A 26756-nucleotide genomic window follows, 5' to 3' on the forward strand; every position below is an offset into this window, starting at 1 on the left:
AAAGCAGGATAACAAAGAGATGAGGAAGGGATGAGAAGTCCTGTGCTCTTCAGCATCTTTATAAATGACTTTGACACAGGACTGGAAGTTCGGACTAAGCAAGTTCACAGACAGTAAAAAACTGTGAGGGGCTGCTGACAAACTGGAGAGCTGGACAACCACCAAGTGTGTGGAGTTCAACAAGGATTTTTCACCTGGGATGGGGCAACCCTGATGCACATACAGACTGGGAGATTATTAGCTGGAAAGCAGTGTTGTGGAAAGGGACCTGGGGGTGCTGGTCAACAGTAAGTTGAACATGAGGCACGAGTCACACCCATGCCTGGGGGGTATCAGGCCCAGCATCCCCAGTTGAGCGAGGGAGGGGATTGTCCCACCCAGCTCTGCACTGGGGCAGCCTCACCTCAAGTGCTGGGGGCAGTTTTGGGCATCACAAAATAAAAAAGACACTAAGCCACTGGAGAGAGTCTGAAGGAGGGAAACAAGGATGGTGAAGGTCCTTGAGGGGAAGCCATCTGAGGTATAGCTGAGGTCACTTGGTCTGTTCAGCCTGGACAAGAGGAGACTGAGGGGAGACCTCATCAGAGTTCCACCTCCCTCAGGAGGGGAAGAGGAGGGGCAGGCACTGATCTCTTCTCTGTGGTGACCAGTGACACTCCCATGTCAGGGCATGGTCTGAAGTTGTGTCAGGGGAAGTTCAGGTTGGATATCAGGAAATGATTCTTCACCCTCCCCAGGGCAGTACCAAGCCCAACAGAGTTCAAGCAGCATTCAGACAGTACTTTTTGGCACATGATGTGACTCTTGGGGATGGCGCTGTGCAGGGCCAGGAGTTGAACTTACCTCCTTGTGGGTTCCTTCCAACTGAGCAGATTCTGTGGAGGAATGATGAAGGGATAAGGAAGGGCCCAGCTGATTAAGTGATACCACTGATGAGTACATGATGGAGCCCTTAAAGGGTCTCCATGGAGACAGTTCAGAGCATGGCAAGGGCTGGGGGGCCACCAGCAGCCCACACACACAACAGGGATAATTAGGGGCACAAACAGAACAGCAGAACCCTGATGGTCCCACCATGGTGATCAGGTCCCTGTGGGGTTGAGACGGCTCTTGGCTCTGTTTCCATACCTCTCTCTCCATTCTTCATCTGCTTTCCCAGCTGGCTCAGACAGTCCTCATGGACAAGCTCTGGGCATGGTGGCTATCAGTAACTTCAGCCTGGCTATTGGGTATCATCTCCTGAGTCACACACAGCCTGTCCCATGAGATTATCCTGTGTGGGCAGGGATAGAGCACACCCCCAGTGTACCCTCAGAGGGGTGAGGGAGAGGGGATCTCCATGGGGACAGCCTCATCCAGGCGTTAGCAAATGCCATGGTGAGAGCATGCTTCCAAGGGGGACCGTGTGTATCCAGGGGGACAGCATGTGTCCATGGGGACAAACTGCATCCAGGGGGACAGCATGTGTCCATGGGGACAAACTGCATCCAGGGGGACAGCATGTGTCCATGGGGACAAACTGCATCCAGGGGGACAGCATGTGTCCATGGGGACAAACTGCATCCAGGGGGACAGCATGTGTCCATGGGGACAAACTGCATCCAGGGGGACAGCATGTGTCCATGGGGACAAACTGCATCCAGGGGGACAGCATGTGTCCATGGGGACAGCATGTGTCCAAAGGGACAGCGTGTCTCCACAGGGACAGCGTGTATCCATGGGGACAGCATGCATCCACAGGGACAAGGGTGTCCATGGAAACAGCCTGAATCCCGGAGGACAGCATGTGTCCGTGGGTGACAGCCTGAACCCAGAAGGACAGCATGTGTCCAGAGGGACAATCTGCTTGCAGGGTGACAGCATGTATCCATAGGGACAGCCTGCATTCATGGGACCAGCACATGTCCAGAGGTACAGGTGACATCCATGAGGACAGAATGCATCTGGGGGACACCCTGTGTCTGGAAGGACACGACACACCTGGGGACAGCATGTGTCTTGAGGGAGAGCAGGTGCCTGAAAGAACAGGACATTTGCAGAGGAACAGCATGTTTGACAAGGGACAGCATGTGTCCATAAGGACAGGGGTTGCCTGGAGGGACAGGATGTCTCCAGAGGGACACATGGATTTTGGGGAAAGCATGTGCCAGAATGAGAGCATGCAGCAGGAGAAGGGACAGCAGGTGCCTGTGGGACAGCATGTACTGAGGGTACAGCAGCCCTTGGACATGCAGTGCCATGCCACTATTCCAGGTGGCCCAGCAGCAATAAGGAAGATCCCAGTCCAAGCTTATTTGGGACAGGAATTTACTGCCAGATTAAATAAAAGATGAGGAGATGACATCCACTGGCACTGGCTGTGTCACTCTGAGCTGAGCTCACTCCAGCTGCCGGACACGAGGACTTGGCCACCAGATCTCACTCGTCCCTGCCACTCTCCTTGGCCCCTTGTTTAGGGGTGGGGCCAGGTGACAATGGAGTGTGGTGCCACCATGAGCACCCAGGGATCTGTTCAGACAGAGAAGCAGGCCTGGTTCCCACCAGCTTGGAGACTCCAAAGAAATGGGGCACACAAGCACAAGGTGCCTGTCCCTGCACTGGTACCTGATCCCACAGGATTCTCCAAAGTAGGCATGAATGATAGTGTCACTTAAAAAAGGGATCTTCCAAGCCCTGACCCCAGGGATGCTCTAAGCCCTCTTCCAATGGGTGCTCCAAGCCCAAATCCCAGAGGTGCTCTGAGCCCTGATCCCAGGAGTGCCTTATGCCTCAATGCTAAGAATATTCTGAGCCCTCTTCCTAGGAGTGCTCCAAGCTCTGAGGATGGTCTGAGTGGTGATCCCGGGATTCTCTGAGCCCTCTCTTCCAGATTCCTCTTCTAACCTCCCACTGGTGTCCCAGGATTATCCTCCCTCCTCAGTTCATCTCTCCGTGGGCATCCCTTGGCATCTGGATGGTTGCTGCCATTGTCTCGTCCGGCACCTGTCTGCTCCAATTCTTCCTCATCATCTCTTCTGTTAGCATAGCAATCACTGCCCAATTTAACCTGGATTAAAGCAGTATTGCTCACTTGCTTCCTTGCTAGTTCTTTTCCAATTAATTTGTTCCTTGCTTTTATTTCCTAATTAATTCTTCAGGCTCTTTGGCAAAGAAACAGCAGTGGTGCCCAGGGTCTCAGGAAGGGATCAGGATTAATTATCCAAGTGGGAATGAGCAGAGGGGAAGTGAACCAGGGGGCTTAGCCCAGGATGGGGCATGGATCTGGAGTGAGCAGTATTCCCTGGACCACCCATAAGCATCCCACACGAAGGAGGGCCATGAGATGAGAGTCCCACAGCTTACATAATTTCCATCTTCCCTTGGGAATGTCACATAGACAAAATTCTCAATATGATGCTTCTGGGGGCACCACCCTAGGGGCAGATTGAAGTGGGGGGCCAAGTCCTGCAAGGGTTAATGCACAGTACAGCACAGGGTGTCGGAGCTAAAAATATTGTGCCTTTCTTGGGATTTGCTCCAATGACTCATTCCTTTCTGTAATTTATTGCTCATTACATAATCACTTTCATTTTCAGCTGGAGAAAAATGGAATATGTTTTTTTCCCTCTTCTTCTGTTTTTTTAAATGAAAAGGGCATTTTAGCACATGAGCACCAGCCATTTTCCCAGTTCTTCCTGGCATCTTCCTGGCAAAGGGCTGGCATGCTGCCGCTGGCTCCAGCCTTCATCCAAAGCCTCCTGAGAGCGTGGTGAGCTCTGGAGTCTGCTAAAGAGGGAATGGGGAGTGAGAGGCTTCTGGGTGCTGGGAGGGCAGAGCAACCTGGGGGCAGCTCAGTGGGAGGTTCTGGGATGGGATGGGGGGGCTGGATGCACCCATTGCACCCATTCCCCAGCCAGGATGAACAGCCCCTGGCACAGCTGAAAGGGCACACCTGGGCTCCAGCTGTATCCCAGCAAGCCCAGGACTGCATCCCAGCAAGCCCAGTATGGTGCCCCAGCAATCTGAGCACCATGGCCCAGCAAACCCAGTGCTCAGCAATCCTGGGGCTGCATCCCAGCAAGTCCAGTTCTGTGTCCCAGTGAACCACTGGGCTCGCTGCATCCCAGAAATCCCAGTTCTCTGTTCTGCTGAGCCCAACACAGTGTTCCAGCAAGCCCAGTGCCATCTCCCATCAAGTCCAGTGGCATGGCCTAGAAGCTGAGTACTGCATGCCAGCAATCCCCTTGCTGTATCCCAGGAAATCCAATGTCATGCTCCAGCAATCCCAGTGCTACTTCCCAACAAACCAACTGCTGTGTTTAAACCTAGAACTGTGTCCCAGCAAGGCCAGTACTGTGCCCCAGCCACCTCAGTGTCACGTCCCAGCAATCCTGGTGTGGTGTCCCAGCAATCCCAGTGTCTGCCAGCACAGCTGTCCCCACCAAACCAGGGCATGACACTCCAGTGGGGAATGGGGGGCTCTGGCTCAGGCCCTGGCTGGGACTGGGATGATCTTCTGGCAGGGAGGTGAGAACCCCACTCTCTGCCAGCCCCCCTGCCACCTCCACAGGGGGGCCAGGAAGCCTTGTGTTTGGAGCTGCAGCCTTGGAATTAACTGTGCCAAATGTTTTATTTGTGTAGAAACGCAATTATGTTAATTAAAGCATATCTGTAATTACAGCACTTAGTGGCCTATAAGTGCACAAGTGACTCTGGTGACTTCGGAGAAGCTGGAAGGCTGGAGGTGGCTTGGCCCCAGCACCAGAGAGCTCAGTGGCAGGGCAGGCAGCAGTGTCCCCATGGGGTGACAGTGGAGTGACCCCAGGGCTTGTCCACCCTGCCAGGGGTGGTGCAGTGAGATGGGATGCTCAGTGCCCACAGTCACACCCTGACCAAGCCACAGTCCTGCTGCTCTGGGAGTGAAGGTAAAAGGAACAATATGCCTCCAGCACCCCAGGGAGGAGGGAACAGGAAGAAAATGGGTCCCTGAGGTGAATAACAGTGCCAAAGTGGGTTTTTCCAGATCTGCAGGTGTCAGGGGCTAAAGAGTGTATATGTGAGGGGAAAATAAACAGGAAGCAGAGAAAAATGACAGCTGGAACAGCAGCCAACCAGCCCATGAAATGGCTGGGATCACATCCCACAGTCTCCAGGCAAAGGGAAGGGGGCAGGTGGCATCTGTCCCCACCTAATAGAGCCCTTCTTGTGGGCAGTGTGTTATGGGGGGATAAAGACCACAGAGGGAACATGGTCTGGGGCAGAGGAGGGGCACGGGAGAGCCTGGAGCAAGGGAAGCAGCAATGGCAGAGCATGGTGCTCTGCTGTGGTGCTCCAGGATCCCCACACACCCAGACACCTTTCCTCCATCACCAGAGCAGCCAGCCTCCCAGGCCAACACCTGTCAATGCAGTTTCCATCTTCCCCAGCCTCCAGCAGTGACAGAAAATTCCTGCAATTGCTCAGTCCAGAGCGAAAACATTTCACTGGAGCCGAAGGAGTTCACCCTTGCACGTTCACAGATCCCAGCACAGGCACACTCGGTTAAGCGACACCCTGGCATCTACAGGCAAGACAGGCAGGGATGGCTACTGAGCTGCCACGTTTAATTTGAAGCCATCATGAGCCCTGCACGGTTCCAGACCTGCATAACAATGGGCAGGTGCTGCAGGATGCTGGGCAGTGACAGAGCAGCTGGCAGGAGCACGGTGGGAAGGGGACCAGCGGCACCAAAGCTCCGCCGGGTGGGATTTATTTGCTGAGCAAACGTGTGGAGGCTGTTGATCCGGCTGCAGAAGGCTGAGCCCTGTTTGCTTGGCAAACACACTGCTCCAGGTGCTCCACCCTGGAGCATCAGGTCCTGTGCAAGAAGATGTCCCCACTGCCAGGCTGGGAGAGCAGCTCCTGGGGCTGCCAGGAGCCACAGGAATGCAGCTGGTTTCAGTGACAGGGCTGGAATGCCTGGCAGCCCTGCAAAGCCACAAATCCCTGTCCCTGCTGCTTGGCAGCCCTGCAAATCTTCATCCCTGTTGCATGGCATCCTTGCAAATCCCACCACCATGGGAACCTCCAGGCAAAGCCACCAGGACCCCAAGGGAGCCAAACCTGGCAGGAGCATAGCAAGGTGAGAGAGAAAACACACGGTTACCCTGAATCCCTGGGGAATTATCCTTGGATAAATGCAACACTACAGATGCTGCCAAATGATCTTTCAATTAGTCCATTTAGTTGACAACTAGAGGGAGGGAAAAAGCTGCTGTTGATAGTGGTTCAGCATGTGTTCATCACCTACTCCTTGCTTTTTCTTTTTTTTTTTTTTTCCTTTCCAGCATTTTTTTCCCTTAAAAACAGTGGGAATAGAGCAGGAGCCAGGATCCTGCCTGTGCTTTCCATGCCCCATGCTTTCCATGAACCACAGCTCCCCAAGAGCAGGGATTGTCTCCCAAGCAACATCACAGATTTCTAACTGTGTCCTCCATCTGTGAACACGGCACAAGTGGGAGCCGCTCACTGGGCCAGGACTTCTTCCCAAACGATCCAAATATTCCCATGGACCAGAGTTAGTGCAGGGAGTGGGGAACCATCTGTGGTCCCCAAGAGAGAACACAGCTCAAAGCCATTCATGCCTTGGAGGCTCATCAGGGCGAGAGTGGCTCTGTCTGACGCTTTCAACCCATTTCCCAGAGCTGAGCTGAGTTTTTAACTTCCAAAGCCTCAGCTTTCCCTGAGAGGAGGGGAGGGAGCAGCTGGGGGTGGGGATTGGCTGTGCAGACTGCCAGTGGTGGGGCTGGTGTGGGTACTGAGGGAGAGGTGGAACTGGCAGAGAGATGCAGCTTGGCCCTGGGACAGCCATGGAGATGCCATATGGAATATGGAAACAGAATTGCTGAGGTTGGAAAAGCCTGCTGAGACCATCAAGTCAAACCATTCCCCCAGCACTGCCAAGCCCACCACTAACCCATGTCCCCAGGTGCCACAGCCACAAAACTTTTAAATCCCTGCAGGGATGGGGACTCCACCACTGCCCTAGGCAGCCTGTTCTGCACCCTTTCAGGCCAGGAATTTTCCCTAATTTCCAAACTGAATCTCCCCTAGTGCATCCTTCTGGGTTGGTCCCTAGCACCAGTGCTGGAGCACGTCAGGTTTTTAATCCTCGATCATGCTTTCCATTAATTAATGGTTTTTCTGTGGTTGAACTGCTGGCTCCAGCTTCCCTGCCGCACTGTGCCTGGACAGAGGCAGGACGGCTGGCAGCCAGCTCCCACCTGAAAAGAGTCCCCAGCCTTGTCCTCTTCCCTGTGCCACAGTCTCCACGACTGGGCTGGCTCAGGAGCTGGAATCCAGCTGACCTGCACAGGTAAGGATGGAAACAGGGTTCCCAGAGTGTCGCTGTCCTGGGCTCGGTGCCGTGCCTGCAGATACGGGGTTGCAAGGGGGAGGGGACTGGGGCACATAACTGGGGTCCCCCCACCCACGCTACAGCTCTCTGCACTCTCAGTTGGCACACAGAGCTCTCTCCAGGCTCTGTGCACAGCAACACACACTGTGCCTGACTCTGCACTTCTTGCCAGCCCACGGACCTGCTGTCCCTGTCCCTGCCCACGCGGCGGGGGAGAGGGGGTTCTCCAGCAGCACCAAGCCCTCACCTTCACAGAACCCTCCATCTTCACCAAAACACCATACCCACACACCCCAGGAGCCAGCTCCCACGCCATTCCTGGGGGAATGACACCTTCTTTCCATCCCTGCATTCCCACAGGGGCAGCACAGCGGGGCAGGTGGCTTCATCTCCTTGAAGTGGGGGAGATGGTCACAACTGGATATGGGGGACCCCAAGGACATTACCCTGAACCCTGGGTTCCCAAACCATGTGGAGCTACTGGCACTGGTGGCCCCTCCACCTAGCCTGCAGCATGGCACAGCACAGCATGGATCTTACCCCAAGCAGTTCCAGGTGTATCCTGTTGATCTGGGAGGTGCAGGATCAGCAACAGGCGCCTGACAGGGACCCACGACCATTCCCAGGAGCATCATTTCCCTGGAGACAGTCAGAGCCAACAGCAGGCCCCCTCAACCTCTTCCTAAGCCTCGTGAGGTTCATTATACCCAGCTCCCACCATGAGCAACTTGTTTCCTGTGGCATCCTCTGGAGCGAGAGCTCACCTGGCTCTGCTGCTGCTGCTGCATCCACCTGCATCTTCAGTCTGACCAAAAGAAACCAGCACCCAAAAGGCACCTTAGTGCCCTTGGGCCGATTTTGGGGAGTGCTTGGCCCTCAGCAGTTTGGCTGGCATTTCCACATGGACACTTCTCATGCCTCAAGACCTGCTTTGTCCACAGCAAGCAGTTTTTCTTCACTTGAGCTTTAGCAAAACTTGCTCCAGTTTTGGGGGTTTCATCCAGCAGTGTTGCTGACTCAGCATCTGTCCCACTCCCCAGTGAGGCCAGGACAGGTGCAGGACCAAACCACGTGAGAGGTCCCAGAGAGCCTCTGGCTCAGCCACAGGGGGAGAAACACAGATGGGAAGGCCACAAGGCTGTGCTGATGGGGAAAATGGAGCATATTCTGCTGAGGGAGAATGGAGTGCTGCATGCCTTTGTCCTGGCAGACCCAACACTAAGTCTAGTCTAGCACTAACCCTAACGCTAGTCATAGACCTAACCATAAACCTACGCCTAACCATAGCTCTAACCCCAAACTTAGACCCAGCCTAGCTCTAAATCTAAACCTAACTATAACCCTAACACTAACCTAAGCCTTAAATCTATCTCTAACATGGATGGTAACACTAACCTGCAGCACAGTTCTAACACTAGCCCTAAATCTAACCCTAGGCTAATGATAAACCTAAACTTAAATCTAAACCTAAGCATAAACCTAAAATTAGTACTACCTTAAACTTAGCCACAGACCTAACACTGGCCCTAGACTTAACCCAAGCTCTAACACTTGATCTTAGATCTAACCTGACCCTGAATCTTTTATCTTAGCCCTAGACTTAAGGTTAAAGCTAAACTTAGCTTTAGCCTTAACCTTAAATCTGTCCCTAACCCAAACACTAGCCCTAAACTTGATCATAGCTCTAAACCCAGGCCTAAATTTAATCCAACTTCAGCACTAGCTCTGACCCTAACTCTAATCCTCATCTTAGATCTACCCCTAACCTTAGCCCTGACCCTGACCCTAATCCTAACCTCAGGCCCAGCTTCAGCCCCTCAGCAGCCAAGGGGAGGCCAAGCTCTACCCCTGAAGTGCTGCAGAAGGACCAAGGGGGTCCCCACATCCTGCAGCTCCCGAGAATGTTCATGCTCAGGATCCAAGACCCTCTTCTCAGCGTCCACAGGAGTTCCATCCCATTGCAGGAGTTCCTGGCATAAGCAGTTGACAGTCAAACTCTTGAAAATTGCCATCATCCTGCTTGAGTCAGGAGATTAGGGACTCTGGCACTGTTCCCCATCACTAGCACCATCTTCCCTGACCCCAATTTCTTACTTAAAGCCTTCATGGCTTCCACCTGCTTTTTCCATGGAGGAAAGATGCTGCCATCCACCTGTCTGTGATCACACTAGTAAAAATCATGGGAAAATACCCCATTTTGGGGAGAGCAAGGAAAAACACAGCAACACCCACATCTTGTGTCCTTCCAGTCAGGCTCAAGCCAAGTATTGGCTTGAGAACAGGGCTGTGGAGACATCCTCGCTGCAGGAGTAAGTACCCAGGGCAGGTCTGGTGTGAGGATAAACCCCAAACCACCAAGAAGCTGCACAGACATCCCAGAGCATCACCACCAAGCAGCAACATCCTCAGCAGGCTGATCGATGCCACCGCTTGGCAGGGCTCCACGCCTCAGAGCCAGGCTGGAGACCAGCAGGGGCTGCAAATCCCTGTATTCCCAAATTCTGGCAGCCCTGCCTGCTTTTGCCTTCACAGGCAGTAGCACTAGGGCTCTGCTGCAATGGGGTGAGATTAAGCATGCCTGTCAACAACCAGGGGGTTGTGTGGAGGTTTTCTTTGGAGCATCAGCATCCTCACACTGTGGCAAGCAGATGCTGAACTTCAGGGGCCACGGACAGGTCACACTCCAGACCCCACTGCACAGCCAAGCAAAGCACAGCCACATTCAGCTGGCATCAGCTCAAGAGAAGAGAAGGGGGAAGAAAACCCTCCACCAGTCTCTGCCTTTCAAACGTTCCTTATAAATACCTTCTGTCTTCTGAGTCACCCAGCTGAAACGTGCAAGTTACTAACAGCCTGGGAAGGGGCTGGGAAGCAACTGGGAGCCAGGGGAAGCTTCTGGCTAAGTCAGCACTTTGTCCCAGAGCTGCACTGGCAGCTGCTGTGTGCTTTTCCCTCCTTGGGTGGAAAGCTGAGGGCTTCGGGGATGCCAAAACACATAGGGAGGCTGTCCTCGATGGCCACAATGCTCAGGCTAAGCCTAACCCAACCTCAGCCCTAGCCAAAAAAGTCAGGGTTTAATATTTTCAGTGGGAAATGCACCCCATCCCACTTCCAAATCCCTATCTGTGTTCTATTTGATTTATCACAGAAAATACAAACTGACAAAGGCTCAGAAATCTTGCACCCACCTAAAATTTTCCCACATCCTTTCTCCCCTCTGACTCCCCACACCAGTGATGCAGGCAGGGCCCAGAACATGGGTCCAGGAGCAGGATTTGGGGACAGGAGTGGACCAAGGGTGGCTGCTGCTGCCAAATAAACAGCCTTAGGGACATTCCTGAGCCAACACTCAGCAAGTCCCATAGGCTGCCATGCTGGTCCATTCTGTGAGGATGCTGTGTGAAGGTTTGGGGACAGCTTCCTACAAGGTGTTTCCAAACACCTTCCTATACTTTTGCAGACCTTCCTACAAGGCCAGATTGGATGAGGAACAACCTGGTGTAGTGGAAGGTGTCCCTACCCATGGCAGGGACATAGGAACTGGATGGGCTTTAAGATTCCTTCCCACCCAAACCCATCATCCCACAATTCAGGCTCCAACCCCTCAAACATCAAATCTTGCTGTCATCATGAGACCCCCCACCCACTCCTGACACCTCAGCTGGGGGGATCTGAGCTCCAGGCTGCCTGTTGCCCACACTCAACAGCCTCTATACTGCCTGACCCCGGTGCTGCTGCTGTGCAGATGGAGTCATGGTAGCAAACAAAGCATCTCCCAACACTGACCACCCAACTCGCACCCCTCTCCAGACAGGCCCATCCATTGAGGAGGACAGGAGGAATCTGGACAGGCAGAAAGTCATAGACAGCTCTGGGCCCTGCTGGCATTTCTGTCTGCAGCCCAGCACAGCTCCTGCTCAGCCATGTGGGAGCTGGGAATGAGGCAAAAGCAAGGACCAGGGTCAGAGGGGAGTAGGAGTAAAGAGGGATTCCCACAGATTGCTGCTGCATCCAACATTGCCTCCGGGGAATCCTGCATTCAGCCCTAGATGGATGCTTGGCTTCCCAGAGCCCTCAAAGCAGCACAGCTCATGGGGATGTGAAGGGCTTTGCTGTACATGATGGCCAGGACACACTTGGCCAGGGTCCTCACTAGCAGAGCCAAAATCTGGCTCGATTCCCAACACTTCCAAGCAACTGGCTTATTCTGAAGCTGAAGATGCTCAGGGAGATGGCCTGGGGTGATGGAGGGGAAATGTCTCGCTCACCCTAGAGACCTCCCGTGGGCAGGTGCAAGGTGCTGGGGAGCTCCTGGCATATGCAGAACACAGGAAGCTTGCAACCAGAAGTTTCCCCTCTATTTTCCCTGCCAGGCACCTCCAGGCTCCAGGGCTGGGTGTCCAGGCAGGTGGGTGATCCTGAAGAGCCCCAGTTACAAGGGCAGGAAAAGCCTGAGGCTTTGAAAAACCCAGAGAACATCACCTAAGAACCCTAACAATGGGGGACCAGGTTAACCTCGTCCCACTGAACTCCTTTCCCTGGCAAGCAAGTGCCTGGGGGGAAGCAGACCCATGGAGTGATGGAGTGGGTATTTTCCATGGCACTTTACACATGCAGCCCAGGGACTAGCAATAACCATGAAGGCTCTGGGGGGTTCTCCAGGGGGTTTGACAGCCCGCCTTCCCCTTTGCAGGTGCTCCAAGGCTTCCAAAGAGTGGCTGAGCCCAGCTCATGTCCTCTGCACTCCAGACAGTGTTGTGCCCCAAAGGAAGCCCTGACCCCTCCCAGCCTCCGCTGAGCTGGATCCTTCCCGCAGGGATGCTCAGAGCTGCATCTCCTCCTCTGTGTTTTCCATCTGCAGAGCTCAGTAGCTTCTTCCCCAGCCCCGGCTGCGACAGCAGCAGCTCCAGGCACCCTGACACCCCACCCACCTCTAACCAGGTCAGCGTCCACCCACCCGGGAACACACTTCCCGGCGGGAGAAAATGAGGAAATGGGTTAAAACGTGACCTGGATAACGCTGCACCTGCATCCCCTTGAAAAAATGCACCATGCACATGGGAGAGCCGGGCACCACTGGATCCTGGCCTCACGCAGCACTGGCAGCCAGCATCGAACACCGCAGGGCTGGAGCGGAGGCAGGGAGCAGGCAGCACCCCTCCCCACAGCGCTAACCTCACCACTGCAACCCCTCCAGGGAGCACTGCAGGGCCAAGGGCATCATCCTCTGACAACTCCTGGGAAGCTTTTCCACCTCTATATACCCCTTGGGGTTTACAGGAACAGGTTTACGAGGGCTTCACTCACCATTCCTACCTCACCTGCCTGGGCCAGCTTGAGGGGCACAGACAACCCAGCTACATCAAGCTTTTCTGTCATCTACTTTTTTTTAAAAGCCTTTAAATAGCAGCAGAGGCAGGCGGGAACATGGGGATTGCATGGCATTTCAAGACCTTTGTGTGTTTTGCTTAAAGAAAAGGACATGTGCACGTATTCAGGCAGCACCAGGAAAGGATCTCTGCAGGGAACAAAGCACACACAGCACCAGGGAGTGAGGCTGGAGAGCTGAGGGAATGATGCTGCCTGCAGAGACAGACCCAGCACCCATGGAAGCATAGGAGAATCAGCACCTATAGGGGTCTTGAGAAGACAGATCCAAGTCACACATTGCATGTAATCAAGAGAGATGCTGGAGGGTATTTTCTATGAAGAGGGACAAAGTTTTCATCCGAAGGTCAACTCATGAAGGTGTGAAAACCCGATGAGGGAAATGTGTAGCACTGGGGCAGGAGTGGATGGAAGCTTCCCTGCACCCCAATAGTCCTGTCATCACCTAAAGCACCTGCTCCAGGAGACCTGAGGCTGCTCCTGGGCACATCCCAGTGCAACGATGTGCCTCCTGGTTCTGGTGGTCCTGGTGGGGGCTGCTGAGCCAAGCAGATCGGCCTGAGAGAGCCTGAGCATGTGGAGCTGGCACAAAGACACTGACAGACAAAGGAATCCAAGCACTGAGAAGCCTTCCTCTTTTTTTTTTTTGCCCTAGACCTGTATCTCTTTCTTGTGGTTCAGCTCACCCTCTGGCAATGTGGGATCTGCTCCCACTGGAGTAGGGGGAGAAAGGATTGGCAGCACCCCAGATCTCTTGGTACCCAGGAGCCAGAGCATCCTCGTACTGTGAGCTGTCCATGCATAGCCTGCTCCCCAGCAGCTGTGGAGCCCTGTGAGCGCTGCTCATGCGTGTGCACAGAGACGGGGGTCTCTGCCAGCCCCAGCCAAGCCTGTGGGCAATGGGAATTGAGAGCTTCCCATTACTCAGCTCAGCCCCTCTTCCCAGGTGGGCTCTTCAGAGCATCACCCTTCCCTGCTTCCAGGGAGCACTGTCATCCCTCAGCAAGGTCACCCACGCTCTCACACAAAGCCCCTTGTGTCTGCTGCAGCATGAAACCACCATGACCCCTGGAGCCCCATTCCCACCTCACCATATTCAGACAGGCACTGTGACACCGGGACCCCCAAATCTGTTTGATGAGTGGGTGGGTGGGTGGGTGTGCAGGAGGTGGCTTCTCTTGCCCTGTGTGAAGCTGCCGAAACCACAATTCAGAGGCCTGACCTGAATTTCACAAAGTCACCCGGGCACCCCTGCAGCCCACCACTGGGCCAGGAGCCTTCCACCCTTGCAGGAAATCATCACGGGATGAGGGTGATGGGGAAACAGTTCACACCAGCCCTCTGGCACAGAAACACCAGTGATGAGCTGCCTCACGGCTAACATAGGTGGCAAGTGGGGAACAGGGAGGGGTCGCAGCCTCTTGTCATTTCCTTGCCACCCCCTCCCTGACAGCTGTCAGGCAGGAGGAACTTTTTCCTGCGTCCCTGACGTCTCCTTCGCTCCTTTGCCCAGCATCACTCCCGGAGCACCCCTCCCTCTCGGCGTGGTCCCCCATCCCCGGTGCCGGCGGGAGGGAACTCACATGTCAGATGCGGCCGCCTGGTACGGCTGGCTCCGGCAGAGGATGGAGTGTCCGCAGCCCTGGCCCATGGCTCCGCATGCTTCGGCAGCCCTCCCAGCCCCGCCGCCACCGCTCCCGATTCTCGGTGCTGGCTGGGAGCGGAGGCTCTCGCCGCGCTCAGCTCGCTGCTGTCACCGAGCCCGATGCAACGCGCCGAGGCGTGCGGGAGGGGAGGACGGAGCGGGGGCGACGCTGATTGACGGCGCTGCTGCGGCTCCGCGGGGCTGGGCGGGGGCCGAGCCGCTCCGCGGAGGGGCCGAAGGGGCCGCACCTGCTGCCCGCCGCCGCCCACCCCGGGCCGCGCCCGGCCTCGCCCGTGCGCCGCGCCGCGCCGGGGAGCAGCTGCCTTTGTCTAGAGATTGTCTGCGGGGCCTGCCCTCCCCGCGGGGACAGCCGTCCCACCCGCCGCCTCTGGCCTTGCTGGGACCGCAAGCCCTGTCTGCCGTGTGCTGCTGCTGGTGGCATGGGCAGCGCACAGCGCTACTGGGCAGCACTGTTCCCACCTGTCCCTGCCCCAGGGGTGCGGAGAAGCTCTGGGTTCCTGTTCCAGGGGTAATGAGCTGCACTACCCAACACTCGATCCACGGGCAGATTGACTTCCTAAGGACACTGAGCAGCGCTGAGCCGTATATTTCCCCTTCTGTGAGAGGAAATGACCTTAACTTTTTCAGGAGAGGTTTATATTTGGTATAAGGGTAAATTTCTTCCCTAATACGGTTGTCAAGCACTGCAGGCACCATGCCGGGGGGGATTTAAACGCCAAGTAAATGGGACACTTGGGGACGTGGTTTAGTGGTGGGCTTGGCAGTGCTGGAAAATGGTTGGACTCAGTGGTCTCAAGAGAGCTTTTCCAAACCATGGTTATGTGAGTCTAGAATATTGGATAGCACTGGCCCACAAACAGCTTCCTGCCAGAGAGTGGATGCCCTGTATACAGTCCCAGCCACATGGCTGGTCCCCAGCTTGAACCTGATCTGTCCTAGGCCCCATGGGCTGGGGTCTGGCAGTGTGAGCTGTCAGCAGGGTGGGACAGTGCCAGAGAGTGGCTGGAGAAGGGTTAAAATTGCTGCAGTGCCTGCACTGCCTGTGCTCTCCAGCCAAAGACACGATGCATGGGAACTACAGTCCTAAGAGGGACCTTGGGAAGGACACCCATCCTACACTGAATTCAGGTCAGAGGTTTCCATGAAATCTCACACCTCCTGGCACAAGAGGAGGGAATAAAGAAGGAGCAACATCAACCTGAGCTTTCAAAGATATTTAAGCATTTCAGTTTATTCCAGTGCAAGCACTAGAGACAAAAGGTGAAGCTCCTAGGGACCAAGTCCTAGACAAAGACTGTGAGGAGATCTGATGAACATCTTGACTCAGCATCATAGAATCATGGAATGGTTTGGGTTGGAAGGAACATTTGATGCCCCTCCAATTCCACTCTGCAGCTATGGGCAGGGACATTTTCCAATAGACCAGTTTTCTCCAAGCCCCATCCAGTCTGGCCTTGAATACTTACAGGGATGGGGCAGCCACCGCTTCTCTGGGTAACCTGTGCCACCCTCACAGCCAAGAATTTCTTCCCCGTATCCTATCTAGCCCTCCTGTCTGTCAGACTAAAGCCATTCCCCATTGTCCTGTCACTCCAGGCCACTGTCCAATGTCCCTCTCCAGCTCTCTTGAAGCTCCTTTAGGCAATGGAAGGTGCTCTAATGTTTGCCCAGAGCCTTCTCTTCTTCAGGCTTAGCACTCCCAACTCTCTCAGCCATAGGAGGGATGCCTATAGCAGATGTGTTCCAGTCCTCAGAGCATCTCCACGGCCTCCGCTGTACTCCCTCCAGCAGCTTCATGTCCTTCTGGTGCTGGGGCCCCAGAGCTGGAAGCAGCACTGCAGAAGCCTAACCAGAGCAGAGCAGAAGAATCCCTTCCTTACCTGCTGCCCACACTCCTGGGGATCAGCCTAGGACACAGGGGGTATCTGGGCTGTCAGTGCACATGGCCAGGACATTCTGAGCTTTTAATCTATCAACACCCTCAAGTCTTTCTCCTCAGGGCTGCTCTCAATCCATTCTCCAGCCATTCTGTGTTTGTGCTTGGGATTACCCCAACCCAGGTGCAAGACCTTGCGCTTAACTTTGTTGAGTTTCATGAGGCTGGCACAGTAACCCCTCTTCAGCTAGTCCAGGTCCCCCTCAATGCCATCCCTTCCCTACAGCATGGTGACCAGACCACAGAGCTTGGTGTTGCCAGTAAACATGCCAGTGGTACCCTGAATCCCCCTGCCTGTGCCACTAACAAAGATGCATGTCTTTCTCCTGCTCTTTCCCTCACCCTCAGCATCTCTGGGCCACTGGCAACACAGGGCCATGGTCCTTTGTTTTGAGCCAGCACAGCCACACAGGTGGCTGGAGTCTGCCAGCTCCACTGCATCCCTCCACGCTCTCTCCCCATGCTGTGTGCTGCACCACAGGCCCAACCCACACTCCCACAAGCTGGGAACTTGGCTTACTGTATTGAGATTTTGCACTGAAAATAACTATTTTGATAGTTCTGCTCTTCACTAGCCTTGCAGACCTTCATCTCTTCAGCATCATTTGCCCATGGGGGGAAAGGAGGAATGTGCTTTAAAGTCACCATGGATGGGCCACTGCTTCCCTGCTCCATTGTGAATCCACCAGCTGGGATGTTCAGAGCAGCAATAGTTATTAAGGGATTAGCACTCAAATCACATCAGTTCCTGTCAAATTCACCAGGATTAATATCCCCATGGTCTATAGATATAGGCAATGGATTGTATCAGTTACATAAGATCCTCTGCCTTTATTATCTGCAAGGGGAAACTGAGGCCCAGGCCTGCAATTACTTGCCCAAATTTTCCCCCAAGAGCTGACAGTAGAGCTGGGACCAATTTGAGATTATTTTAAGGATCATCACTTTAATCTAATCCCTGTTTCCACCCTCAGTCTCAGGTTTAATGACTTAGGTTTTCATCATCTGGCTGAGCTCATACCCTGCACTTGTTTGGGGAGTGAACCTGCTGTGGGGCACCATGAGATGCCCTGAGCACTGGGAGACATTCCAGAGCTCATTTGTCTTCTCACACCAAAGTGGCTGGTGGCCAAACTGGTCCCTACACTCTGCAGTGGCAGTGGTGGGTGGTGGGAGTAGGGTGGTTGCCATGTATGGGCCATCCCACGTCCAGTGAGCTGCTAACCCCCCTCGTCTTGGCATGAAGACATCTACAAGGAATCCCCTCCTTCCCAGAAAAGCTGGTTCCCATGCTTGTTTATCCCAGCCTCTCTTATTCCCAAGAGATGTTTTTGTCTTGCAGTGGTCCCCAGACAGAAGCAGCTGAGAAGATCAGAGCAGATTTGGGTGCAAGGACCACCAGAAGGAACCATCCATCTCCAGATGCCAGGCAAGGACCATCATGTCTTCTTATTACCATGTAATCATGGATTTGTGTGGGAAAAGCCCTCTGAGACCATCAAGTCCAACCATTCCCCCACCACTGCCAAGCCCACCACTACAGCATAGACCCAAGTGCCACATCTGCATGTATCCCCTCCATCCCACCTGCTCCAAACCCCCTGGGACTCCGTCCATGCGGCCAATGTGATTCCTAGCTCTCTCCATTATTATTCCCTTCTCCAAATGTCATTCCTGGTATTTAAGAGACATGTTTTTCTCAGCTCCACATCTCCCTGTACCACTTTCTCCTCAAGATAAAGTCCTTCTTTTTTGGTGAGGTTGTTTGTTTTGGTTTTGTTTTGGTTTTTTTTGATAAATGCCTGCTAATTCTTGCTTGGAAGCACACAAGGCATTTCTAGGTAGGCATTGCAGTGCGGATATTGCTGGATGGGCATCTCTGGGTAGATATCTCTGAGTGGCCCCCTCCACCCTGTGGGGAGTAGAAGGAATGTGCCTGGTGGAGAGTGTGCTGTGGCCATCCCCTCCCTGTAATGTTCCCTGTCTAGCAGGGCTGCTGTCGAGCATGGACTTTCCTGGTCCAATCTCCTGCTACAAAGCTGGTCAAACCAGGGCTTCATTGATCCATCTCACAGGAGCAAGGCCCCAGTGATGGCCAGTGAGATCTGCCAAGAAACTTTCTCCAGGCGCATCTGATGTGGGCACCTTAGCCTGACCTCCTGGTGGAGGGAGAGGGTCCTGGCAGACATGATAACAGTCACAAGTCCTGACACAATGTCTCCTACAAATCTCTCTTGTTTCTCTTTGCTGGAGCTGCTGGGGATCCTGCACTGGGCACCAACATGGGCTGTGTGAATTTATTTACTGCTGGGAGAGCGAAGTGATGCCAGTGTTCCGTAGGCAGTGTTCCATCTCCGTGGTTTCATACCGATATTTGTGCCGTGAATACGAAACGAGCCTTGCTTTGCTTTCTGCTGATACACCTCAGCAACAGCATTGAATTCTGTGAGCTCTGAATAGCCAGGCTTTGTCCTAGAGCTTGCATTATGCAGGATACCAATTCCAGCACTGGTGGAGATGTATTTGCTGATACAAAGCAATTTGCTCCTTTAACACCTTCCCTACAAATGGGCTCCACATCACACTCAGAGCTGTGAGCTTTCTTGCTATGCGTGCAAGGAGATACTTTCCTTCCTCTGAAGACACCCAGTCTAGCTTCTTGGGATGGTCTGAGCCATGGTACACTTTCCTACTTGGAATCATGGAATCACAGAATCATTAAGGTTGGAAAAGCCCTCAAAGACCACCAAGTCCAACAGTTCCCCACTACCGCCAAGCCCATCACTAAAACACATCCACAAGTGCCTGTGGATATCTGTTTAATCCCTCCCAGTCCTGCCACATACATAGACATATCCATGAGAAAGTTCAATTTCAGCAATTTTTGGGGATTTCTTTCCCCTTTCTGATTTTTCCACCATTTTCTCTCACAAACCTGAGGAGTTTTTCAGGGAGGGAAGAAAACAGCAAAACAGATAAAAGCTTTTCCATTTCCATTGACATTTATCCTGGGAACAGATTAAGAACAGAAAAAAATACACAGAGGAACCTGGAGCCTTGTTTTTATTGCAACATCGGTACAAGATGTTCTCAATGAAAAAAAAAAGGAAATAAATTCACAGTGAACCAGAAAATTATTCCCTGTGTCCACAGGTCAAACAGCTCACCCATGATGGGGCAGAACAGGGAGAAACACTCCATGTGTATTTTGGGTAGGGATGAGTGTCCCAGGGAGGTGTTTGGGACCTGCTGGAGTGCAGCATATCCACTACATCCCACACCTCTCACTGGGGCAATGCTGTCACCAGTGCCAGCCCATCCCATGCTGGAGCCATCCAGGTTTGGTGCTGCTGGTTAGGAAGGTGCTGGAGCTGGGATGGAGCTTCTGAACATCACAGGAAGGGGCTTGGGTAGCCTGAGGAAGCAAGGGCTTTCCTTGGCCTTGGAAATGGGATTTGGAGAGGGAAGGGGAAAGAGGAAAAGGAAGGATGATGAAGGGAAAAAAAGGGAAAGGGGAAGGGAGAAGGGGGAAAAAATGGCGAGGAAGGGGAAAGAAGGTGAAGGGGAAAGGGGGAAGGGAAAAAGGAAGAGGAAAGAGAAGAGGAAAAAAAAGAGGAAGGGGAAGAGGAAAGGGAGGAGGAAGAGATCTGAGTTAGCCACCTTCTCCAGGGTTGTTTCACACCATCATAAGCTGATCTCAGCAGTGCCCCCCAGCCTACAGCCCCCCAACCCGCAGCTCCCTCAGCCTGCAGGCCCCTGGGATTGACAGGGCAGGGGAGGGCGGCTGGTGCCAGCTCCTGCAGCCCCACCCAGCACTTGCCACTGAACCTGCCCTGCAGCCTCTGCCAGTGTCCCCTGCCTGGTCACATCTGTCAGCCGGGTGCGGGAGGGGACAGGGACCCGCTGGCTCTATCGCACTTAGGACATCACGTGTGTGACCTTCCCCAGTGCTGAGCCAGGAGAATGAGGTGCTCATGGACACTTAGGGGCATGGGGGAACACTGCCCCACTTTCCAACCTCACTTTTCATTGCCCCTCCAATTTTTCCGTCCTCCCTTAGCATGATGTGAGCACAAAGTATGGGAAAATACCCCTGCAGTGCATTCTCCAGGTGTCAGCTTCCGTACCTAGGCTGCACTGCGGGGACACTCAGCACACAGGCAGTGGGAAAAGGGATGTAAGCAGGATCAGACCCTGGTACTGGGAACTGTCAGGAGTCATAAGGATGCTCCCAGGGCTCTACCAGGCACCACAGCCCAGGTACCATCCCCATAGTCATCCCTCATACCAAGGACCCAGACCTGACCCCCTCCACTGATTCCCCATTCCAAAGATGCTCAAGGTTTTGGAGATCCTTGTTGCCACCCCTGAGCCCTTCCCAGCTCTCACCCACTGCTGCCTGTGGAAGAGGGCATGGGGGCACCAAGGCATCCAATCCTAGGGTGGCACTGGGGTGCAGACTGAGCCCAGAAGTCCAAAATCCCCTCTTCCCTCTTCCCATCACCCAGAGGCAGGGGTCCACCCCTGCTTTGGAGATGACAGAAGGAGTGGAGAGGATTTTCCTCTGCACCCAACACTCCCATGCCCCCAGAGTGGCAGATGAGGTGGGGGACATGAGACAGAGCAGGAACCAGGCAGCCTTGGTGACACAGGAAGAGCAGGATAGAGTTCAGTGTTCCTGGGAAGAGGTGTCCCAGTGTTCTGCCTTCCAACAGTTCTGGGGCAGGTGAGAAGTTTCCCTGCACCTTCAGTAGGGGTCAGGATCAATCAGAGTCCCCTTGTCATGACCCACGGGTGCATCCAGAAGGGGGAATGGGGGTCCCATGGAGAGAGGCTGCCTTTGAGATGGTCCTTTAGGGTCATGGAAGAGATCCATACAAGCACTGACCAGGGAACTCTCTAGCTTCTGCACATTATCCCTCCAAACCCAGCAGCAGCATCCCCAGGGGATAGCACGAGGCTTCAAAAGACTCTTCCCAAAGGTTTCCCAACCACCTGCTTCAAACCACGGCTGGTGAGAGGGAAGGAGAGGGCTCAGCTCCTCCAGGGTGGTGATAGAATGCCCTCTGGATGACAGCCCTGCTCCCCACCATGTTCCAGGGCTTCTTAGGGTGGGGAGAAGCAGTGATGAGGTTTTCAGGGGTAAAGGGGGAACTCAGTGCTCCTCTGGGCAGCAGAAGGTGCCTTGAGGCATCCCTCCCTCCCAAATGGGGGCTCACCTCTGCTCCCAACCTGCACAGGTGGCTCTGCAAGGACACCTCCTTCCCACCATGCCTCCAATGCCAGACTCTGGTCCCTTGGGCATCCCCCCAGGTGGGTACCAATCCTCAGGATCTGTCCTTCAAGGGCAGCACCTCATGGCGGGGCTGGGGACGATGGTGTTCACTCAACACCGGCAGCATCAGGCACAGCCAGTGTGGCACAAAGGTTGGTGGCCGGTGGGACCGCAGGGACACGCGGCAAGGCACATGGGGCTGGCATGCTGCCGCCCCAGCTGCTGGCTGCCAGGTAGCCATGGAAACCTCCTGGCAGGATGCTGCACCGATAAATAGCCAATTTGAAGTGATTTTCCTCAAAAAGCTTTTTTCCCCTGTATTTTTTATTATACAAAGTCTCAGGGATTTTTTTTTTAGGTTTACCTTTGCTTATTTTATTGTTTCCCTTTATTATTTTTCTTTATTTTGTCACCTGTTTCTTTATTTTTTTGTCATTTTTTTCTTTATTATTTTTCCTTTGATTCAAGGCCTGGCCTCCATGAATACTCAAGACAGAGGTTTGACATCTCTCTTGTCTTCAATAAGCCAAAGCTCATTGCTATTTCAGTGGCAGCCCACATGGAATTGGGGTGGCATCATTTAAGAGGTTCAGGGCAACATGTCCATGGAGCTGCTGCTCACCTGGGTATGTGTTTAGGTGGGATAAATACACGTGTGCACCAGAGGGTGTATGAGTGTGTTTAGACGCATGGTAATGCATGGAATTGCAGATCCAGGCACGCCATGTCAGTGAAAGCATACCGGGGGCTCATACACACAATATGGGATCACAGCCCAACACAGGCTCCTCAGGAATCTCCCAGCAGGGGAACAAGGGCAAACAGAGATTTTGGAGTCCTGGTGAACCAGAGACAGATGTCATCCATAGTGGGTGGGCAGAGCTGTGCCTGCTCCTCTGCAGCTGGACCCATGTCTGGTGCATCTGGGTGTAGGGCTGGGTAGGGGATGGGTGCCTGTAGGACATATGGCACATCCATGTCACTGCTTGGAGCACCGTGGTCATTAAGCCACAGCTTGATTCATAGGGATTTCACTGCCTTAACCTGCAGAACCTGCCAGGGTCTTGTCTGTAGTTCAGGGAGCAGCTCTGAGCCTCCACCTGGAGAAGAATGCTCCAGGAAGGCTCCAGAGATGCTTCAGATCCCTTCTGTGACCCTTCTACAGCCCACAGAGACACTGAGTGCCCTCCATCCCTGAAAAACTCATCCCTGTTTCTCCCCACCCCTAGAAGTCTCGGAGCATAGAGGGGAGCAGGGCTGTCACCCAGGGGACATGCAGCAGCCAGGATCCTGACAACTCAGCAATTATATGTATCTGCCTGTCCCACATTGCACACATCCTAGCCCCAGGGGACCCCAGCTGGGCTCCATGCCCAGCCCTGGACAGGGATGTATCAGGGATATCTCTGGGCTGACAACCCAGAAGCGCTGCTGTTCCGATATTAACGAAGAGATTGAAAGCTCTGTTATTTTTAAATAAATGCAAATTAACATCTACTTAATGGAGAAAGACAAACGCAGCTCCTCGTCAGAGCCAGTGCCATGACAGTGATGGATCAACAGCCATCAGCCAGAGCATCCTTGTTCAGGTGTTGGATCCACAAGCTCTGGGATGCAATGACACCATTGGCCTCCACTGGGAAGAGGGTTGCCAGATGGCTGTGCCCACTGGTCCCTGTGCCCACTGGGAAGGTCCCCCTGACAGGGAAAATCCCAGTCTGGCTCTCACCTCTGTTACCCATCACCCTCTTGCTTTAGTCATGTCTCCTTGACCAGCTCTGGCCATGCAGGCCAAGGGCAAACATCCCTTCCTAAACACTTTCTCCATTCTCCCAAGGTTCTGAGCTCCCAACATCTGTAACCTGCGATGTGGCATTGAGTCCCTGGCACTGCTAGCACCTCATGGGAATTGGGAGAGGCAGATCAGAACCCCCATCCCATGGGGCCCTCCAAGGCACAACACCACCGCAGCCTTTCCTCCCCCTGCACCAGCCCAACATTTATCTAGATATTTAAATTTCCTTCATTTTTGTTATTTAGCCTGCTGGTGAGTGGGTGGCTGCCAGGGAGGAAGTTGGGAGTGGACAGAGCAGGGGGAGGGGGGAGAGCACTGTGAAGGATAAAAGGCTTCAAGCAGCTGGGCCTTTCCTCTGCCCCTTCAATTTCTGCTTTTAAAACCCTCCCATGGGCTCTTCTCTTCCTTCTCCAACATCCAGAGCCCTTTTCCATAACTGGGTCAGGCTGAAAGTGGAATGGAGCATGGGGAACGGGGTTCCTGTGTCAGTTTGGGGAGTGGTAGATTTCCTCAAATCCTTCCCCAGCCTGATCCCATTTTCTGGAATTGGTAAACTGATAGCTGAGGGATGTGGTGAACCCCTTGGGAGCATCCTGACTGTGTTGGCAGCCACATGCTCTGATAAAAAAAAGCATAGATGGAGAAAAGGCAGGAGGCAAGGAAAAGAGAAAAATAATGGGGAAAAGGCTGGAAAAAGCCAGTGACAGCTTAATTGGACTGTTGATGAAATAATGACTGGTTTAAAGTCTGCTGGAGTGTGGCTGATCTCTAATAACCCAGGACCTGATAACCTGCTGAATTCATTACTGAGGGGGGAGGGGGAGTGCAGGGGTAGAAGCCACTCAGTGGGATGCAGAGTGATGGGCTGAGCTGCTGTGCATGCAGGATGCAGGGCAGAACCCCTGGAGACAATCCATACTGGTGCCACGGGGTAATTCTGGCATCATGCCGGGCTGTCCAGGCACCACCTGGCTCCTCCTCAGGGTACCCAGGATAAGGAATGTCCTCACAATTCCCAGGAATGGCAGCACTCAGGGCAGGCAGCACCTCAGGGCAGGCAGCACTGTCCTTGATGACACCGTGACCATGACTCAAGCCTGGCATTCAGCTAATCTATGTGTCTGGCACACAAGGTCACCGATGCTCCCACCACCACCACCAGACCATGGGCAAGGACAGGGACAGTGCCAGTGACTCCAGCACTCCAGGAAGAAGCTGTGGGTCTCAGCCAGGTCCCAGCTGAGTCCCAGCCTGTGGCTGTGGAGAAGCCAGAAGACACTCTCACATGCCCAACCCCCACCAATGTCAGTTTATTAAGTTGTTTGTAAATGTCTCTGCAATTAATCACTTGCCGATGTGGGGTGTCACATGGCGTTCGCCTCCGCAGCACTATGAATAGTGAGAGCTGGAGAGAGGCCCGATCCATCCTGCTCTGGAGTGACAGGCTCCTGGATGGATCCATCTCTCTACAGGGCAATGTTGTACCAGCTCAGTGTAGCAGTGGTGCTGCAGAGTGTCCTGGCTACCCTAGATGGCCAGTCAGGAGCTCACTGCCCATCTTTCCCCAGAAAAGAGAATGCAGGTGAGGGGAACCCCAGACCTCATGCTTATGGGATACAGGGGTTCCCAGCACCACCACTGCATCCCTCCTGCCCACTCCCAGATTCCCTCAAGTGGGCCACCAGCAGCTCCCTATTGATCCCTTCCCCAAAGAACATGGCTAGAGATGAAGGGAACTCCAAATCTCACGTTCGTGGGATCCAGAAGGGTCCTCAGTACCCCCTGCTGCACCCACAGTCTGGCCCTAATCTGTTGAGGAGCGCAGGGAGGACAGACCCAGCACTGACTGGAAGCTTGGCTGATCAGGAGCTGCAAAGAGTTTGTTTGGCTCCTGGAGCAGGGCAAGATGAAGGGGTTGGATGTCCCAGTGGTGAAAGAGCGGGAAGGAGGGCAAGAGGGCCAGTTGCATGGCCAGAGAGACAGACAGTGCTGAAGGAGGGGGTGGATTGAGGGAATGGTGGTGGGGAAGGGGAGAGAGGGAGAAAGGGATGGAGGGATGGAGGGATGGAGGGATGGAGGGATGGATGGAACAGGTATCTAACAAAGCTGAGCACTAATGGCATTTCTTGGCACACTCCTGGGGTTTGGTGCCAGGCATCTGCTCCTGGCCCAGAGTCCTGGGCACTAAAAGCCCCTTGAGGCAGCCTGGCACAGCAGAAGGGGAGAGAGGTCATGAAACCAGGGATGCTGAAGGCTCTTCCCCTCTTCCCAACACCTACATCCTCACCCTGTCATAACAATGAGGGGCCTGAGCCAAACACCAGTATAGCTGAGGCTTGCAGGGTGCTGTTTTCATGGGGAGGAGGGAACACAGGTATCTCCCTTCTGTCTCCCTCTTGGCAGCTCCTCCACCCCTTCCAGCGCTGCAGGTGACACTGCCAGCACCGTTGCCACCATCCTGCACCCTGGTAGCGCCTGCAGGTGATTGACAGCCCTCCTGCTCCCACGCATGACTCACCGACAGCCCCTGTGGCGGCTCAGCACGAGGAGGGGGCGGTGGGACACCCCCACCCAGGGCTGCCACAGACAACTCAGCAGGGAGTGATGCTCCCAGCCCTGCAGTTACACCCAGCCCCCTGTATCCCTCCATTCCTGGGGACCAGCATCCCTGCCTCCCATCACCCCTGCACCCCCACATCTGTGGGGATTAGCATCCCCACATCCCTGGAAACCAGGGAAAGCGGAGTCCCAGCTACCTTCTGCAACTCAGGCTGAGCTCCAAGGATGTTTCCCACCACAATGGCTGCGAGATGAAGCTCAAAGGGTTTCCATGGCAAGTTTCAAGGTCACAAGCACTGGCAGGCAGCAGCAGCACACAGCATCAGCCATGGGCTGTGGGGAGAAGTTTCTATTGCTGCCATGATCCAAAGAAACAGCTCCCAATCTCTGGCTTTGAAATGCTCATTGTGCCTCACACTGCAGGGGCCCAGGCCCTGAAACACACCTACACACGTTTCTTGATAGCTCCCACCCGGTCCTGGTGACCTACAGTGGCAGTCCAGCACAGACTCCAACTCTGGCACTGGCACAGCATCCTGGCTGCACTGGCAAGGCTCAGCAATCCTGGCAGAGGATTGTAGGACTGTTGTGCCACTGCTCTGTCCCCAAAAGGGCAGCTCACTGCTCACTGCCTTCTCCATGGCACCCACTCTCTGGCAACAGCCCAGCAGGTGCATCTTGGACCATCCCTCTGCACTTCCAGGTTGCCAGCTCCTGGTGTTCCCTGCCCTGTGTGGCTGGCAGAGACATGAACACTCCCAC

At 54.1% G+C, this 26756-nt stretch overlaps 1 protein-coding gene across 1 annotated transcript in view; it reads right to left on the reverse strand.

Annotated features, from left to right (window-relative positions):
• Positions 1-14544, reverse strand: part of PDE2A (phosphodiesterase 2A) — a 41400-nt gene extending 26856 nt beyond the window's left edge. The window contains exon 1 of the mRNA XM_014253591.2: positions 14347-14544. Within this exon, the coding sequence (XP_014109066.2) occupies positions 14347-14414 (68 nt within the window). The 5' untranslated portion in view covers positions 14415-14544. The remainder of the gene's footprint in view (positions 1-14346) is intronic.
• Positions 14545-26756: the final 12212 nt, after the last annotated feature.

The sequence above is a fragment of the Pseudopodoces humilis genome, chromosome 2 (genome assembly GCF_049639895.1).
Source record: "Pseudopodoces humilis isolate 2021_Gansu_Grassland_sample_001 chromosome 2, ASM4963989v1, whole genome shotgun sequence".
Lineage (NCBI taxonomy): Eukaryota > Metazoa > Chordata > Aves > Passeriformes > Paridae > Pseudopodoces > Pseudopodoces humilis.